General features: G+C 40.0%; 1 protein-coding gene across 2 annotated transcripts in view; it reads left to right on the top strand.

Annotated features, from left to right (window-relative positions):
- Positions 1 to 19,784, top strand: part of ETNK1 (ethanolamine kinase 1) — a 35,119-nt gene that overhangs the window by 279 nt on the left and 15,056 nt on the right. The window contains exons 1-5 of one of the 2 annotated variants that reach the window (XM_090146269.1): positions 160 to 176; positions 306 to 528; positions 14,464 to 14,723; positions 15,530 to 15,670; positions 16,481 to 16,623. In XM_090146269.1, the coding sequence (XP_090002395.1) occupies positions 373 to 528; positions 14,464 to 14,723; positions 15,530 to 15,670; positions 16,481 to 16,623 (700 nt within the window). In that variant the 5' untranslated portion in view covers positions 160 to 176; positions 306 to 372. Of the gene's footprint in view, positions 1 to 159; positions 177 to 305; positions 529 to 14,463; positions 14,724 to 15,529; positions 15,671 to 16,480; positions 16,624 to 19,784 lie in introns of those variants that run through there. The other variant, XM_031597135.2, reaches the window with a different exon arrangement.

Below are 19,784 nucleotides of genomic sequence, written 5' to 3'. Positions count from 1 at the left end.
GTAACTCGGAGCCCGATTGCGATCAGCCGCTCGACCGGCTGCGGGCCGACCCGCGCCTCGGCCGCATTCCTTCACGCCCGGCTCGGCCGGGGCCGCCCTCCCGCCAGGAGCCGCCCATCGGCGCTGCCTCGCGGGCCGGGCGGCCGCTGAGGGGGCAGCCGGCCGCAGGCAGGCAGGTGAGGAGCGGCGGAGGGGAGGGCGCCGCAGGCCCCGCCCGCCCGCTCGCTCTCCCAGGCTGCTCCGCGCCGCAGCCGGGGGAGGTGGAGCCGCTTTATCGAGAGCCCAAGTGGAAATTTCCCCCTCAGTTGCCGGCTCCGCTGCGGAGGAGACATCAGACCGAGCTGCGCGTCCTTGCCGTTCTCGCCCGCCGCCATGTCCAACTACATCCACGTCCCGCCCGGCTCCCCGGAGGTGCCTAAGCTGGACATCACCGTCAGCGAGCGGGAGGGGCCCGGCTGCCGCCAGGGCGCCCTGCAGCTGCTGCGCCGCCTGCGGCCCCACTGGAGACCCGAAGAGGTGACGCTGCAGGTACGGCAGGCCGGGGCCGCGCGGGAGGGCGGGCGGGCGGGCTGGGGATGCGGCGTTGTGGGGCCGGGGAGGGAAGGGAAAGGGAAGGAAAGGAAGGGGGGCGGGCGGCCATTGTGCGGGGGAGAGCCGCCGCGCCGCCGTCCCCTCCCCCTCCTCTCCGCAGGCAGCCCCCTGCGCCGAGCCCCATTCGCTCGGCTGCTTGGCGGCGGGGCGTGGCGGCCGGCAGCATCCCCTGCCCCCTCCTCCGGCTCTCGTTTTCCTCTTCCTCCTTTCGCAGCCCGCACTCTGGAACTTGGTTGCCTCCGCCCCGCCGCCCGCGCGGGGCCGGCGAAGGAAGGCAGGGGATGGTTTGCCCCCGCCGTGCCTTCGGAGCCGGCGGGCTGCGCCTCCCGGCGCCCGGACGGCAGGAGGGCGGCGAGGGGCGGCCGCTGAGGTAACGGCGCCGGGGGCTGAGGCGCGCCTGGGAGCCATGGGCGGGCGCGCCCCGCGTGTTCGCGTGTAATAAACGTCAATAAAAGCCTCGGGTCGCTGCGTTTTTCTTCCGTGTCAGCGGTATCTCGGTAGGTATCTGCCCCGCTAGCGGCCTTGCTTGCCTCTCAGCCCCGAAGCCTCGCCTGGTGTTGAGCTAGGTGAGCAATCATTCATATTTATGATGAATCATCTGTGTGAGGATTGGTTGCTTTGTGCTTCTAGAATATACTTCACCTAGCCTTGCTTGCATCTTCACTATGTGCGTACAGCCGTGAGAAACAGCGGCTCACGTACTGCCTGTGCTCAGGTGGGCGCTTTGTGCCGTGCCCTTCAACTCTGTGACCCAGCAGTTACAGCGTATAGCGCTTGTGGATTTTGGTAAAGTTTCTTATTTCCAGAGAATTATTTCTCTTCAAACTGCTATAGCGAAACTGAGCACGGCTTGGTAATAACACACAAATTCATTTGAGTGTTTTGAAGTTCTGTGATGGTAGAAATTTGATTTGCACAGTCCAGTTAATATGAAAATGAATGTAACACTTCCAAGTAATTTCCTTAAAGGCTACAGCGATAAGTGAAGCACAGTCCCAGTGTAGGTAGGACATCTTTCTTCAGGGAGGTATTTTTTATATCATGATGTACAATGAAAATAGCTTTACAACATGAAGAAAGGTACTGAATAGAACCCTGCTCATGATTTTTGTTCTAGTTCAGTGATGGGGACACTTTCTAGCAAAATGTTCTTTCTTTCACGCACCCTGAGAAATGAAACTTTTTTTTTTTTTTCAAGTTTGTGTGGGATGGCTCTAACCTTTTCGGAAAGCTCTATTATGCATTATTATTATTTTTAAGGCTATACCTACAAAAACATGCAAAACCCAACCCTACTTCCTTCCTTCTTCCACCACCTATTTTGAAAGAAGGAGTAATGAGCAGTATAAGAACCACTGGTATCATTGGCATAGAACACGGACGCATGACTGTGCCGTAGTAAAGTGGTGGGCTGCTGTGTTTCAGTGTTCGTATGTTTAAAAAAAAAAAATCGTCCGATTCGTGCTTCAACTAAGTTACTTTGAAACTGAAATTTTTTTACTAACCTTTCTTTTTTGTTTTCTTTCTGTTAGCTGAGCAAGAGCATCCTGCTCACGAAGCTCTGCACTAGCCTTTTAGTTTCGCTCGTTAGTCCACTTTTAAAATTGTAAATGTAACAAGCAAGAATGCGGTTACGCATGTGTCGCATATAGTAATATGCTGAAATAAAATGTAGCTACCTTTGTTTCAAGTATGGTCTGCCCTGCATTCCCCCTGTGTAGTTAGGAGGGAGGTGAAACTGAGAATCATTTATTGCATGAAAAATACACTTGACTAATCTGAAACAGCAGCATCATAGCAAAGCAGACAAAAAACATTGATAGATGGAGCTTACTCTGGGCTGTGCAGTTAACTGCCTTTGCTCTAAGTCATTCTCAGGGCAGAAAGACAAGTAGGAAGTTGAAGAGTCCAGGGTTTGACTTAAAAAATTAATTAACTTTTATTGGTTTAAAAAAGAAAAGAAAAGAAATGTACCATTCTGTGTCAGACTGCTTAGCCAGCAACACAGTTCTGAGACAATGTAATTAAAACATCTTTGTTTAATCTTTTCTTTAAGTTTTGTAAGTTAAAATAATCATGATTTAATGGTTTAATTTTTTTATATTGTAGCATAGCACACAAGTAAGTATGGGGCAAAGGATGAAAATCTCTGTAGTGCTTAAACTAGTATTATTGCTTTATTTTTAAAATTCTAGAATCTGTACTGGTTGCCAGCTGCTTACTGAATCATAGGCGGTTAATTGTAATGTAACTCCTCAGTGTCCAGTTACATGTGAATGTTATCACTACAAAACAGCTTAGATACTCAGGCTCTTATATTTTGGTAAAGAAAAGCCAAGTTTTTCTGTCTGAACACTGACCTTCATGTGTTTTGTCTGTGCAGTTGTCACTAGAGGCTGTGCGAGGAGCTGCCTACAACTAAGTATTTTCTCTAAGTTCTTGAGATTTACTTTCTCTGCTTTATGATTGCAGAAAGCTTTGTCATTAAAACCAGTATGTGCCTTTTGCACTAGTAGCTTTTGATTTTATGACATGTGATTTTAGTAATAAAATCATAGGGTAGTTCAAGTTGGAAGGGGTCTCTGGAGGCTTCAAGCTCATGCTGTATGCTTGCAGCTTGCTGAATCCACAAATTGGTTATAATGAATTACAGGGAAGGATGTGTTTGGATTTCATAAAACAAAATGCCTTTCAAAACTCAGATGCTGTTCTGGATTAGTGAAAGTGAGCATGCCAATTTCTATATCCTTGCCAGTTTATTCTAAATTGTAGAGAGAATTGTGATTACATTCAGTTCTACTGCCTTAAAGAGGTTGTGAAAATACAATCATAGTTTACGAATTTTTTTCTCATCTCATGGAGGTGAAATTTTGTTTTTGAAGAAGAGTCCGTTTTCTGTTATAATACGGGAAAACTAGTGACCACTGCCATAAGCACAGACTTGAGGTTGTCTTATCCCAGAACCTATTAAGGGTTTTTTAGGTCAAGTCATAAAGAAGGATCAGTAGGCTAATACATGATTGTCTCTTTGTAGTGTAATGCTATGGAATGGGGAATACAGTCTTTATTTCTTCCCATTTTGAAGTGATCTTTATAAAGGGTGCCTGATCTTACTCTTGAAGAGCCTTAATGTTAATTTAGGCATTGGTTATTTGCATAGCATTATACGTAGCAAAAATTCAGCAGCCAGATTTGAGTGAAATAATTAAAATTACATGTAGCACATGGTGCTCATCCTTCCCTAAACCTAAGGGGAAGGAGGGGAACCTTTTTTTTTTTTTAATAAGGGAAATTCATATATTCAGTAAAATTTAATTTTTTATAATCCTGTAAGCATCTAACTTGGTTCTGTTTTGTGCCCAAATAAGCTTCACAATTGGTTCTCCCTCATATAATGAAATGTTGCTTAGGGGTTAAAAAAGGGGTTAAAAAGTTAGTACTTCTTTTATTACTAGGATGTACGTATCTTTGCATTTATCAGTGCTTCCTATATGTCTGCTTTTTCCTTCCTGTCTTGTGCTCAGTAGCTTTTCTGTGTTCACTATTTTCTGGTGGTTGCTTTCAGTTCTGTTTATGTGTGGGTCTTGCTATTTTCTTTGTAATAAACTCTGCGACTGACTTAAAATACTTAGATTTACTTAAACTGTATATGGAGTTCAGAACCCTGAAATAATTGAATGAAAATAAAATATGAGTATCATGGAAAATGATGTAAATTGTAACCTTATTTTTAAATCTCAGTGTTATTTTTTTCAAGAGTATTATTTTTATTGCTTGGCTGTTCTAGGACATCAGGATCTTTCAACAGTTGTGAAAGTTCTTACTATTTAGAGAAAGGATGACTGAAGGAAAACAGGAAAAAAATAGTTTCAAGAATATGCTACGCTGATGCATTGTGGTAAAACTAATCAAGAGGTCTATCTTGAATTCAATGTCAAAGTAGTTTAAATATTGAAGCAGTACTAGATGTCATCTGCTGATTGGTTTCTTCATTCTCATGAAGTGTCTGAAGTTTGATAAACTCAATCAGTTGTAAAAGAGCTTTTATTTTATCAGTGGGTGGGGCAGCAATCACTTTCATGTGGTGAGGTCTTAGTTTATTTGCCACGTCACTGTGCATGACATAACCCAGTGTGTGCTCTAGATGTGATGTATGCACCAATGATTCTGGTTCTAGTTAAAGATAATCAATACTTGCTTAGTCACAGCCTATGATCTGGCTATGTAATGGCACATAATTTGCTCTGAAGGTTAGTGATTATTTTGGAAAGGAAGAGGGCCACCTAAGATGTTCCCCCTTAGCCTTTGGGTTTTTTTTCTACTGCTAGACAGCCATTTCACATCAAAGCCTTCTGAAGGAGAAGCAGCAAATTCATTCTTGAGATCAAAACAAAATCTTAGACACCTTTTATGTTCAGTTTTTTGGTTTTTTTTTTTGCCTATAGCTTTTAGTCAAAATCATGAAGTCTCTAGAAAGATCTAAAGCAATTCACCTCTTCAGAAGTCTTAACTGGTTATTAGATGTTAACTGCCTTCTTGGGAGAGTATTCAGAAAGAAGTTAAAAAATGCTTTATTTTTCTTTGAAATTTATTCCAACGTAGATGATAACAGTTATTCTTGTTTAACTCATTTGATCAGAACTAGTCCTTGTAGAAGGTGATGCCTCTATAGTACACTGGTCACTCCAAAAGCAATGCCTCCTATTTATTTCCATGGAAACTGCAACAGTCATGAAGAGCACCATAACACTATTTGGTAGAGCAAACTCAGCTATGAAACACTATTTTTCAACCTAGTCACTACCATTAGCTATGCCGCCTTCTTGCTAGTGACGAACGAGAGCCTGCATGACATGCTTAAAAAAATCTGCTCCCGTGGAGGTGACCTACTGTTTCAGTGCTGACATCATTGCTAGGAAAATGTCCACACAGTCCATATTTCATTGGCCCAAGTAGCTGCAAGTAAGTAGGTACTAAAACTAGACTATACTGTGGACGTGTTAGGACAGTTGAGCCAAGATTGGCAGTGTGCTCCATGATCTTCAAACTGGTATGGGACCTGGTATTACTGTGTTGCAGGAGAAAGGTTGTCCTCCTCTCTGGCCCGACTATGGAAGTTTGAGCCTTCAGCGTTGTGATTTAGCGGTTAAGAGTTGATGGTTTATCTGGATTTAAAGAAATCCAGAAGAATTACTCCTGTTCCAAGAGACAGTGCACATTACTTTACCCACTGAGGGTTGGTTGCATCTTGAACTTTTTTCAGTAGGGAATTCCCATGTTACCACTCCATGCACTGCCCTTTTGACTCGGCTCATAGTGTTGACACCATGTCTCATCACCAATAATGATGTGATCCAGGAAACTGTTATCTTCAGCCTTTCATTGGTTTAATAGATCGTGATAAACTTGCTTAAAGTGTTCTTCCTGTTCCTGTGTGAGCATTCATGGGACTCACTTGGCACAAACTTCGTGATATTCCAGTGTTGTCACCATCATTTCTAATGCATTGAAGCTGATACTTAGCTCTGTGTACTGAGTTCCCTCCCTGGTTGTAACCTGCATATTTGTGTGAATGAGCTGATTGAGACTCTCATTTCATAGTGTGACAGTTATAGTTTGTCTTTAATATTGCTGATGCCACTACTGAAATACACCACCCACTACTTCACTGTGCTCACATCCACTGTTTGGTCTCAGAAACATTCAGCAAGCGTTGGTAGTTGTCACTGCCACTTTTTCTGCATGGAGGAATTCAATGCCATGCCTTCGTTTCATTTTCACTTCTGTGTCAGACACCCCCTCTGCTGCCATCTATCGCATAGCAAAAAAATGCAATGGAGTATTGGTTGGAAGATTCAATCTCTGCTGCCATATCATCAGCATCTGCCTTCTGAATTCACAGGCCTGCATAATAAAGTAGGAGGCATTACTATTGGAGTAGCCTTTGTATTTTAAAATAGGTTTCTGCTTATAATTTTACATGACCTTCATACTGAGAATGTGTAGGATGTGAAATTAAAAACCTACAAGAAAAATCTGAACAAACAAAAAACCCATCACCACAAAAAAAGAATTCTTTGGGCTTTATTGTTTGGTAGCCAAAGAGTGTTTATGATACTCTTAGTGTAGGAAGTAGTATTTCACTTTCTCTGTGCTGCTGTTATGGCTGAGTGCCATGAGAGATCAGCAGTTTTCCACTGAACTAGCCTGGAGTTGAACTGATAATGGAATGGCACTATTAATGTACTGGGTCCCTGTGAGCCTCAGTGTTTTTCACACCAAATCATGCTTGCTCCTGGTCAACTAAGTGTCCAAGTCAAGCAGACATACTGTCATTCAAATGTCAAGTGCAGTGATCAAGGGTGGTATTGCTCCAGTGCCTGGAGAGCTTCAGATGCTATTTTCCTTGAATATGTGGGACTTACGATCTATATTTTCCTGGAGTTCTTGGCTGATGTGATCTTCTGGATGTGTGTGTATGTAGACTGTGCAATACAGATTTAGTGCTTTAATTTGAAGAAGCACATAGTATAACTTTCTGAAGATCTTATAGTTCATTTTGGGATTCAGAAGCAGAACATCATAGAATCACAAGGTTGGAAAGGACCTACAAGATCATCTAGTCCAGCCGTCCTCCCATTACCATTGCTACCCCAAGCACTAAATCGTATCTCAGCTCCTCGTCCAGATGCCTCTTGAACACTGCCAGGGATGGCGACTCCACCACCTCCCTGGGCAGGGCATTCCAGTGCCTGACCACTCTCTGAGAGATAAAGTTTTTCCTTGTGCCTAAAATCCCTGCTTGTTTAAGCTGAAACTTGACATCACTTCTGTTTATACAACTTCACAGTGTTTCTTTCAGTATTTCTCCTCTTACGGAGGAGTTCCATGAGATCATAATTTAATTCTCCTTTTTTTTTTTTTTTCCTATGAGCTCCTGAAAGAGTAGGATAAGATATATTTTTGTCTCGCTTCTGTATACGCGAGATAGGAATGTATCCAGCATATGCCCTTATCGGAAATCTAATTATCTGATCATTTCTTAAACTAAAAGTGCTTTTAAAGTCTCGGAGACATTTCTCTGATTTTCCTGGACCCGTTTGGTTTGTCATGTTTCTGTCTGCTGCTTTCTGTGAGTGCGCTTCAATATGTTTTCTGTATTTTTCTTATATTTGCTCTCTTCTTTTCTTACGTTGCTTCAGAAAGTTGTTTGTATTTGTTCCCAGGAACTAGAGAGCCTTACTTAAAGCTCAGTCTCTTCCTGCCATTCTTGCCCAGATGGTGGTGCAATATAAATATCATTTCCAAGAATGTTGTCGGAACTCAGTTTTGGTGTAGAGTCACATCAACGGAAGGTGCATACCACCATGTGATATGTATAGTGACATTTAAATTTGTGCAGGCTACTGGAGGGCCAGAATCTTGGTTTTGGATTGTTCTGCTCACTCAGTTGTCTTCTCTGCTGCTATTGTATTGCATAACCCAAGTTTGGTTAGGTTGTGGTTGGACTTGATGATCTTCAAGGTCTTTTCCAACCTGAGCAATTCTGTGATTCTATATTGGCTCTCCGTATTTCTTGATCTATACCTGGTGTATGTAACATTTTGTAGGCTTTTTCCTTTTTCTCCCAGTTGAGAATTTACTGGTTACTTTTTCTTATCTTTGTAATCAAGGTCCATTCTCTGTTCATGCTTTTGTTAAAGAGCTGCTGTTTTGCCCTGCTATGTTTCAGGATAGACATTCTAAGCAGATTTTTTAAGTGCAGCATTAATGATGTTCTGAGCAAAAGAATAAAATATTACGTTATTTTACTGCTAGACAACATATTTTTATACTCCATCATGAAAAAAATCATCTGCTCTGAATGCTGTCACTGGAAAAGTAAGCTAACCACTTTTTTAAGAAGCAATAAATAAAGTGCTCCTGAGTGTAAATAATTATTTGGAGCAGCATGTTACAAATAGATGCTAATAAGAAGTAGCGTTCCTAAATTATCAGTTGAGGGAAGCCAATTTCCTTCTTGTAGTGATTTTCTTTTGTTAACACTAATCAGGCTTATTTTGGAGGGGATAACAGATCTCTGCAGTGTGACAAAAGCTGTACAGCTGCCAGAGGTTTGTTTGACCCGTACAGGGAAACTTCAGATTCTTACTTTGTTTTACATGCTATTGCTGTTTCTCATGACTTAAAACCTGGTTGTCTACATAATATGTTCTGCATAGAGGGAAAGGCAAGTTTGATTACAAGGTGTTTTTTGTTTTTTGTTTTTTTTTAATGCTAAGCTGCTCTTAAAGTAATGCTTCCCATTTTATTATGTCGTGTTTTATTATATCATGTCCTTGATGCGAGGGTGGATGATGATAGTATGGCAGTAGAGGCTGAACTTTCTCACCAGTATTTTGTGACGTGTTGTTCCCATGTGACAGATGGCAGCAGAGGGGCAGTCTGACAAAGGTGGTTTCTGACATGGAAGTGTGTATGAAGTGATATAGAATTGATTTCTTCCATGTGAGAAGAAAATTGCACCAAGTGACATTCAAGAACTCTTGCTGAATGTTGATGAAAACTGAACAGTGACTGTGAGCATGGTGAAGCAGTGGGTGGTGTGTTTAAGCAGTGGTGACAGCTAGAGTGGATCACTTTTGCTGATGCGGATTTAGCCGAGTGCAGCATGCATGCTTTTGTTTTTCACTGGTAAAAATGTGTATCTAATGGTGGTGGCCATGTTGAAAAACAGTGTTTTCTAGCTGAGAATTTCTTGTCAGGTAGCGTTATTGTGCTCTTTGTGCTATTGCGTATAGACAAATTGGGGTCTCAAAACTGGGTTCTTGGTGGTTTAAAAACTTCTTCCTTGGCAGTTACAAAGTGCTTAATTATAGAGCACTGACTGTTCTATTCACCTAGACCATTTGTCTTGCGTGCTTGACTTTGGACTCAAGTAAAATTTCTTACTTATGAGTTTGACTTTATCTTACAAATAGGATCAACTTTCCAACTACTTTCTTGTAGCAGGGTTACATTTTTTGCTCCTCTATCAGGAGTCTGCCCATTCTTAAAATGGGTTGCCAGGGATGATGCTCACTTGCTACTCAGGCAAGCTGATAAGTTACTAAAGAGTGGTTTTTCAGAGTTTGAATATGATCTTTCTTTTATCACACAGGAGTGTCAAGATAATAGTGTAACTTAATCCTTTTCTTTTGCTGCTGAGGATAACAAAATGGTGCCCAGAGCCACCTTCTGCTCCTGAGCTCCATCTGTGGCAGTCCAAAGTATCAACCCTGTGCTTAGCTTTCTGCATCAACATCTGTGGCTTAATTCTGCCTCCCTATGTTCAAATTCTGCCTGACCTTTGATTTTTGTTTGATGCTAGCTGAGATGTTGATATACCTGTGCAGGACTAAGACCAGAACTGAGTCCAAATGTGAATACCTACTGGGGAAAAAGAGTGGGCAAAGAGAGATGTTATTTCACTGGATCCGGTAGAGGTTGGTCAGGATATGTGATGTGTGTATTAAACACCCTAGCACTAGCTGTAGTTCTGGAATGCACTTCCACGAGTGACCTCTTTACAGGGGCAGGGGTTATGACTTGCTTTCTCAGGGACTTCCAGCAGGGGTGTGATTGTTAAGAGGTTGTGCAACCTGTTTCAAGGTACTTTGTGGGACAAATCAAGATCTGCCTATGTGTCAGGTGCTCATGTTTATAAAACATTAATCCTTCTAAGGTAAAAGTCTTTGCCCTGATTTAGTAAACTTACTTTATAGGTGGATGTCGCTAAGTAAGTTATTTTTTCTGAGAACCAGACACCTACTTGCCTTAGCTGAATGCTACTTAAGAGCACAAAGCATATGTTTCCAACATCAGTATGTTTCAGAAGCAAGTAGCTCTAGGTTATGGTGGTTTGAGTTAATTGTATTCTAAAATATGTAGGAATCAGTACTTTGCTGATCACAAGAAGTCCCTTTTGACCTAAACAGTTCTGTAATGATTGGAGGGAAAAGGTTGTGCATTATAATGGAGTTGTTCATGGCTTGAAACACAAAAATAATCTGTGTGGACAAATCAGGTAATCTTGTTCAGTAGCTCAGGCACATCTTTCTTATCTTAGAGCATTTGTATCATCTGCATGAGAATTACGCAAAAGAACAGAGTGATGTTAGAGTATAAATGTATTCATTTTGCTGTAAAAATCAGTAGACATGGTGCTAAACCTTTTTTTTAGTTCCCTAATAGTGCATTATTTTGCTGTTTCAAAAGACTGCTAAAGACTGTCATTCATCTCTTGTAATGGATTATTAAAATAATAGGTGCTAATAAGTGTCCATAAATTGTAAAGCCCTCATTTTTGAGTGAATTATATGAGTAGTCTAATTTAGCTTTATGATTGGCCTCTGTACATGTAGATGACAAGCATGATTTGCTGAATCTATTTGTAAAAGTTTGAGTGTTTGTAGCTGTTTAAGCAAATAGAATGCCTTCATATCTTCTGGCATTCTGTATTTCTATTTAGGGATGCTGTGCTTTTTTTTTTTTTTTCTTTTGTCACTGTGATGAGAAGTTGATTCCCCACTCTGTTTTTACTTTGTCTGAGCTTGTTTGCTTCACCACATAAAGATTCCGAGGAAAGCAAGGCATGATAGTTTAAATATAACATCTTTCTTTGTGAAGTCTTGTCTCTCCCTCCTGAATAGTGGACTTGATTACAGGATCTTTTCTTTAGGATTTAAATTAAAAAACATATATATAATATAAAAATCAAACAACTGTTCCTGATACCTGATTTCTCCAAATCCATGAGACTTGTTCAAACAAGTGGTAGTTTATTTCCAATACTACTATGTTTTTCAAAATTAGGGCCACATCTTGGATGGGGTGCCGTCAACAAAAGCCAAAACCATCCGACTTCCTCCTGGAGGGAGAGGAAATGCGGCAGTGGTGACGGGATAGAATCTTGAATGCATACCATTAAATAAGGAGCTCAGACTGTTTCTGTGGAATACTTCTTATTCTAATTCTGATAAATAGGCTTCAATATTTATCTGCTTTTCTGGCTTTCATTACAATTATGAATTTCTGAGATTCCTCAGAGTCTACGAGTTGCTTTTACAGGTAAAGCAAAAGCTTCTTGCAGCTAAGTATCTCCCTAGTTTGAAAATGTTCAAATACAGGTAGTTGAACCGTGAATCTGCTTGTATCTTATGTGTGCCAGATTTCACTGAATCACAGAATCACAGAATGGCCAGGGTTGGAAGGGACCTCAAGGATCATGACCCTCTCCAATCCCATTGCCACATGCAGGGCCACTAAGCTCCTTATTTAATGCTAGACCAGGTTGCCCAGGGCCCCATCCAACCTGGCCTTGAACACCTCCAGGGATGGGACATCCATAACCTCTCTGGGCAGCCTGTTCCAGTACCTCACCACTCTCTTGTTAAGCAACTTCCCCCTGACACCCAACCTAAATCTTCCCTCCCTCAACTTAAAACCATTTCCCTTCGTCCTGCAGTTATCTACCCTTTCAAAGAGTTGATTCCCCTCCCCTCTGTAGGCTCCCTTTAGGTATTGAAGCCTTCTTTTCTCCAGCCCAGCTCCCTCAGCCTGTCCTCACAGGGGAGGTGCTCCAGTCCCCTGATCATCTTTGTGGCCCCTCCTCTGGACCCTCTCCAACAGCTCCCTGTCTTTTTTGTACTGGGGCTCCATACTTGGATGCAGTACTCCAGATGGGGCCTCACAAGCGCAGAGTAGAGGGGAGCAATCATCGCCCTGTCCCTGCTGGCCACCCCTCTTTTGATGAAGCCGAGGATAGCATTTGCCTTCCGAGCAACAAGGGCACACTGCTGGCTCATATTAAGTTTTTCATCTATCAAGACCTCCAGGTCCTTTTCCACAGGGCTGCTCTCACGGACCGCTCCTTCCAGTCTGTAGGGATGCCTGGGATTCCTCCGGCTCAAGTGCAAACCTCTGCACTTTGCCGTGTTGAACCTCATCACGTTCACCCGGGCCCACCTTTCTAGCCTCTCGAGGTCCCTCTGAATGGCATCCCTTCCTTCAACCGTGTCAACCACACCACTCAGCTTGGTGTAGTCAGCAAACTTGCTGAGGGTGCACTCGATTCCGTCATTGATGTCATTGATAAAGATGTTAAAGAGCAACAGTCACAAGACAGACCCCTGGGGACACCACTCGTTACAGCCTCCACCTGGACATAGAGCCATTGATGACCACCCTCTGTCTGCGGCCTTTCAACCAGTTTCTTATCCATCAAGTAATCTACCCACTGAATGAGAATTAATGATGAATGGTGCCACCTAAAAAAGGAAGTTAAGTTAAAGTTAAAAGGTGCACACCAAAGTAGAAATAGTGTGTATCTATATACATATGTTAACCAAATTGAAGCTACTTTCTGGTCATTTATTCTAGTGGAAGATACTGAAAGGTACTTTTGCACTTTACTTACTTCTCATATTTAAAACAGCAGAGGGCTGTTGAGTAGTCATGAAAACACTGATGCTTTTGCTTGTGCCGTTGGCTGTTTGAAAGTGTGCTTGTCACCTGAAAATGTTAATGTCTTCCTCTTAGTCACGTACTTAGAAGTCAGAGTTAACACAGATGATGCTCATCCAGCAAGAACCCAGTCTGTGTTGACAAGGCACAAAGTTTCAAAGCACCGAATACCTATTTTCTAAGCTGGTAAAATTCCTCAGGTTGTAAAAGATGAGAGAACTGCTAATTTCTTTTGTGTTGCTTTCAAATGTTGACTACATATAACTGTGTGCACAAAGCTTCTTAGTAACTCTGGTTTTAGCCAACTTACCTGGTAGCATTGGTAGGACTCAGTTTCTTTTAGTGACTAGTTTAGTCCCATCATCAAATACTGAAAGGAGAAGCAGTAGTTAGTGTCAGTTTTTCTTTCTTTCTTCCTTTTTTCCATAGCTGGGAACTTAAAGCAACCATACCTCCACTGTTACTTGAAGAGCAAGGAATAGGTTGTCATTAGATGTAAACCTGTAATGTTTTTACTTATTTTTGTGGAGGGTCGCTTGCCTCACCTCTGTCTATTTAGGCATCAATCCCTAGGTTGGTCTCTGAATCAAAAGTAAATTGCAGGGCTTTAAAATTGCTTTTGTGTGCATCTTTATCATTAAAGACTTATAGTGCTTGTTTGTCTCCTGAATGGAATGAACCAGTTATGAAGTAGAATGATGAAAAGAGTGAGTCTTGCCAGAAGCTCTTAAACTTGGAGTGGTACCTGAGGCTGAAAACTGAGGTCTTGAATTCAAAGTGCTTTTTCACATTTGTAGAGGAGCCAAAGTGACTTTAGGACTTGTTCTCAAATGGTAATGGTAACTTACTGGTAGTGGGAAGGTAACACTGAACTTGGACTGTGTCTTACCTCCATTCCACTTTGTTAAAGGGAATACTTGAGAACTCCAGGAATATCTTTTTTCTGTTTGTGCACTTATCAGAAAATAGTGAAATTCTGAAGAGCATCAAAATTGTTTGTGCTGCCTGTGTTCACAATACAACAATTTTGGGATTGCTACCTTGTTCAGGCCTTGATTTCAGCCAATTTAAACTATCAGTTTCAGAGTGGTTATGTGAGAACTTGTTTTACAACATTAAACATTCATCTACTGCCTTTTACGTGTAGTGTTTTTGTAGTCACTGCAGCATGTTCTTACACTGGCCTATTTTCTTTTGGTGTGTTCTATGGAAAAACTTTGCAGTTTTCTTAGTGATTTTCCTGTGTTTTAAAGATTGATTTTCTTTAAATATCAGGTTTCTGAGCCAAAGAGTAACCTTGCTTGATTCTTTTCTTGAACCATGGAAATAAAGATGCAAAACTAAGCAATGTGTTATTTTACTTTTCAGCTGTTTACTGATGGAATCACCAATAAATTAATTGGCTGCTACGTGGGTGACATAACAGATGATGTAGTTCTAGTTAGGATCTATGGAAACAAGACTGAGCTCTTAGTCGACCGTGATGAAGAAGTGAAGAGTTTCCGTGTGTTGCAGGCCCATGGCTGTGCACCTCAGCTATACTGTACGTTCAACAATGGCTTGTGCTACGAGTTCATGCAAGGAGAGGCTCTGGATCCTGAGCATGTATGCAATCCTGATATTTTCAGGTAAGCTTTTTACTTAATTATTTTATTATACAAGTTCTGTGATATGATGTCTTGTCAAATCCAAGGGATCTCAGGCTTAGTTTATGAGCAGACAGAAAGTGAATGTTATTCTAAGCCGTGCGAAGCTGACTTTCAAACTTTTGGTGGTTCACTGTTTTTGCGTAGTAAATCATGATATTTCAGATGTGAAAAAATGATCCTTGCTGCTCTCAAAGAAGACTTCATACACATTAGAGTATTACTTGTTGTGAGTGTCCAGTGCTTGAACGTTGCTGTTTGGGAAATAATTTAACGTGGTGCAGTTAGAAGGGCCGGGTTTCATTAAAGTGAATCCTAGCTCTATTTCTAGTACATTTCACTTGAGAATAGATTCAAAATGTTTCACTGAGACTTTTTTATATTAGCAGCGAATAGAAAATGCTGATGTTTTCAGGTTTGTTTTAGCTTTTTATGTGTGCAGTGAAATGTATTTGATACCTAAAAGCTTAAACTAATTTAAGTCAAGTCTTCTGAAGATGTGCATTTCAAAGAGTAGACATGTCAAATATACATGGTGTAGCTGAATTCCAGTTTCTCTCCTCGCTAGTGCTTCACACATGGTACTGCTTAAAGATGTTATGAGTCTTCAAAAATGCTACCCTGTGGGCTGTGCTGCTCTTATTTATACTCTTGTTGATTTCTTTGTTGGATCTCTTATCACTTTTCTATTAAATGTTTCTGTTGTCCTGTCTTCTTGCTGGAAAAGATAAGAACTGTCTAATGATGAAATGTGAAAGTAACATTAATTTTAACTTTTTTTTTTGAAGACTCATTGCCAGGCAGCTTGCTAAAATCCATACTATCCATGCTCACAATGGATGGATCCCGAAATCTAACCTGTGGCTGAAGATGGGGAAATACTTCTCTCTTATACCCACAGAGTTTGCAGATGAGGAAGTGAATAAAAGGTAGGTATTTGATCATTGTGTGCTTTCCTGACATTACATTTTTTCAGGGCAATGGATGGAAGACTATATATATATATTTTTTTTCTCAAACAAATAAATAAATAATTGGTTTGAAATTCAAAGTTAATAAAAGGCTGTTCAGAATGACAGGGAGGCACAGTCAGACTTTAAAGCTAAAATTGTAATTTGAAGTTGTATGTATAGTATCATCAAATTTCCTTAATGAGTAGATTCCAACCTAAATGCTCTTTATAGATAAATGGTTATTCTAGAATTTGTTGGATATCATTGATACGAAGTGCTTTTCTCTCTGCATTGTAAATGGCAAAGTTGTGGTTTTTTACAACAAAATTCTCTAGACAAAAGTAATTGAAAAATCTTAAAGATGTCAACCTAAGTATATTTACTGTGATTAAAGAGGAAAGAAAAAGGAATTTTATTTATTTTGGCTAGATGAATATGCTATGTGCAGTTGTATATTGTAATGTGAGAAACAAGTGAATGAAACTCATGCTGTAAACTTTTTATCTTCATAAATGTGCAGGATTGAGTTCAAATTCTATTCGTGAGTAGACTACTGTCATGTTTACAATAGATAATCTATAGAATTTCTTGGGGGAGGGCAGAATAGAATATTGTCATAATTTGTCTGTAGTGGTGCTAGGGGAAATAGTGCCTTAGTTTGAGAGAAATCTGTTGAATTATTTGAAATAAGAGTGTAGAGGAAAATAATTAAGTTATTTCATTACAGATGCTTGGTATGGAACACACTGCTAAAAATTAACTCTCAAACTTCTTACACCTGAAAAGGTTTCTAAGTGAAATTCCAAGTCCTCAAGTTCTTCAGGAAGAGATGTCCTGGATGAAGGAAAGGCTGTCAAATTTAGGATCACCAGTGGTACTCTGTCACAATGACCTGTTGTGTAAGAATATTATTTACAACAAGAAACGAGGTAGGTAGTGAGCTAAGCAGTAAGTAGTGGCTTAGTTTGTTTATTCTGTAGTTTCATTTGTGACATCAGTGGTGTCCCTTTAATGTTGGTAATGTTGGTGAACTCAATTTGAGCTTTTAAGACTCCATGTAATGGTAGTGATACTGGTGTAAATACTACTTTGTTGAATTGTCATACATGTTACTGTACAGAGAAAAATTTGCTATTTGGTTTTATTTAATTAATTAGTTTTTCTATAACCTGTCTGCATGACTAGGTTTCAAAGTCTGTCATTGTTCATGATACTTCTATTCCAGTTGTATGAAGGAGAAAAATTATACAAGTGTAAAAAAAAAAAAAATCTGAAGACATCTCCTGTAATCTGTGTGTTGTTCTGGTTTGATTGTGTTGCTGCAAGGAAAGATCTTCATGACAAAGTATTTCAGTGATACTTAGCACTGCATTCAGTCATAACATTTATGTTCTGCATGAGATACTCAGGCATCTTAGGTTGCTTTAAATACATACTTCATTCAATCAGTTAAAGGCAAAGGTCTTGGTAAAGATTAAATACTTTTGTTTGTATTATAAACTAACTCAAAATAATTTTAATAAAGAATGCCTCAAATAGAATCTGTAAAGCTTCTGTATAAACTCAGTTTGTTTTATTGATTTGAGGTTCGGTTACTAAATTAATCAATTAAAAAATAAATTAAACAGAGAAGGCAAACTTCAAGATGCTAAAATGATGTGGTAAAATTGGTTACATTTGCACAGCTTTCCTCCCATTTAACGTAGCTGAGTTCAGTAAATTCGTCAGGTTAGATATTCAAGATCCTTCTGAAATGAGGATGACTTGATCTTTTTAGTAACTTCATGTGTTTGCAACAGTTCAGTAACTGTTGGTATTTCAGTCAAAATTGTGTGAAGTGAGTGACCAGGAATAAAAAAATCAGCGTGTGATATTACGCTGGAGTTGTGATATAGTACCCAAACCAATATATTGTTCTTGTGTAGGTTTTTTCAGTTCTGAAGGTACTTGGGGTTTTAACATTCCTCAATCACCCATTGAGGTAAAAAGTAGTTTTTAGTCACTTTTCATAGTAGAACCATGATTCAATGTGAAATAAATCAGGAATTCCTCTAAAAGGCTCGCTGTCACGGTCAATAGACTTAAAGTTCCTACTTTAAAACAACTGCTATATGCTTTTCTTTTTATAAACAGAATGGAGGAAAAAACAATGCGAACAGTGCATCACTTATGAGCAATCCTACAATAACCAGTGTGTGAGTGTTTAGTGTTGGGGACAGGGTGGGGAGGAGTGGGAGGTGTACATTAAAGCACTTTGGCTACAGGCTGGCTGGGGAAAAAAGACTTGGAAATCTGAAATAGGTAGATTGTTACACTTGTTTGCATGTTGCACATGTTGTAAGACTTCTGCAGTCTAGGTACAGCAGATACCTTTTTATAGTAACCAAACCTCAATGCCAGCTGTAGTATGTTTATATCTGTCCTTTGATAGCTCTTTCTTATAGTGCTCTTATTGCAGAGCAAAAGCTTAGTGAAGCTGTTTGCCCATCAGTGCAATCTTATGGAATATTGTTTGTAGAAGTGGAGGAGCCTCAATTATAATTCTACATTTCTTTGCTGGAGTTCTGTTAAGCACTGCAAAACCTTATGTTGTTATATACAGAACTTCATGAGCACAAAATAGAATCTTTAAAGATTGCACTTCATTAGAAATGACACCTGGCTGTATGAAGGTAACAGCTGTGATGATGCTGACACTTTACTAGATTTGCTTAATCATCTAGAGAGACTTGTCAGCAACATCTTGGCTTACCCTAAACTGGAACTGAGGAGAGAGACTCAGTGTTCTAGATTAATTACTTAGGTTTTTTTCCTCTCTCTTCGTTAAAGATTGAGTAGTGCCGGTAATGTTTATCTAGCTTTTCAGAAGCTGGCACAAAATAACTCACTGGTTTTAATAACACTGTATTTGTTGTGTTTGTAAATGCTTAGGTCATCTATTCAATATGTTTTTGTTTTTAAACTACAGGCTGACAACAGATGTTAAACTCTTGTCCAGTGCAGTTAGAATGATAGTAACTTATCCCAGTGCCTTGCTTTTAGGCTTGGACTCTGGATTAAATTAATGTTAAATTTTCAGACTTGGAAGAAAAATTATAATTGTCCTGCTGCTTCTGAGAAGAATCAATCTCATGTCCTTACATTTTATTTATAAGACTGGAATAGCATGTTGAATGCTATTTTCATTTGCTGGATTGTAAGTTATCTGATTTGAATTTGCTCATGCTGTGACTGAGAGAACTTGGCCTCTTCTTGCTGCTTTGTTAATGGCCATTCTCAGTTGTTCAGGATATGAAATTAGTAAGTGTTATTTTACATAACTCATAATAATTATCAGTGCAAATTACTCTTTGAAGGATACAACTCAGAATTCTTGTTGCTCTTAATTGCAATTTGGACATCTAGATAATCAAAATGTGCTTAATAGCACATTTATAGAGTTCCTGTTCTGATGGTGTTCAATTTTTTTTTTTAACATAAGCTGGAATATCCAAAATGTGTTCTAAAAATACTCAAATCTTGCTGTTCAAAAAGACCAAATACCAGTATTCTTTTGTCTATATCTGTGTTCTTTTTGAATGTTTTAAATTCTTCTGCCAGGAAGTTAAGTGTGTAGGTAGATGGCTAGTTTTGTTCTGTTTATTCCCTCTGCCTACCCAATGTTTTCTATGATCTTTGGTAGGAGTCTGTGGGTGCTCAGTGCTTCTGAAGACTGAGGTATGTTTAAGGCTTCTAGTTTTGATCTAAAAATCTATTTTAATTTTGCAAAGCTATATTGGGTATTTATAATTAAAATTATTCTGTGGGTGTATGACCCTATTTTGTTATTTTCAGAAAAGGTAATAGCCTGGATCACTGTCTTCTCTGAAACTGTCTTGTAGGATGTCAGGGGCTCACCTGATGAGCAGGATAGGAGAGAACTTTTGATATGTCATCCTGCTGTAGTAACTACAGCTAGTATTTGCTTGTTAAAGTGTTTACTTCATTAAACCATTGAAAATGAAGGGCAGCTACAGAGAGGTGTCTTCACTCTCCTGCCTTTCAGTTCCCTGAGGAGATCAAACAGATGTCCTCTTGATTACCTTTTCTT

The sequence above is a fragment of the Phasianus colchicus genome, chromosome 1, assembly GCF_987193195.1.
Source record: "Phasianus colchicus chromosome 1, bPhaCol1.hap1.1, whole genome shotgun sequence".
Taxonomy (NCBI): domain Eukaryota; kingdom Metazoa; phylum Chordata; class Aves; order Galliformes; family Phasianidae; genus Phasianus; species Phasianus colchicus.
Note: the sequence above shows the minus strand (reverse complement) of the source record. Positions and strands in the feature narration are given on the sequence as shown.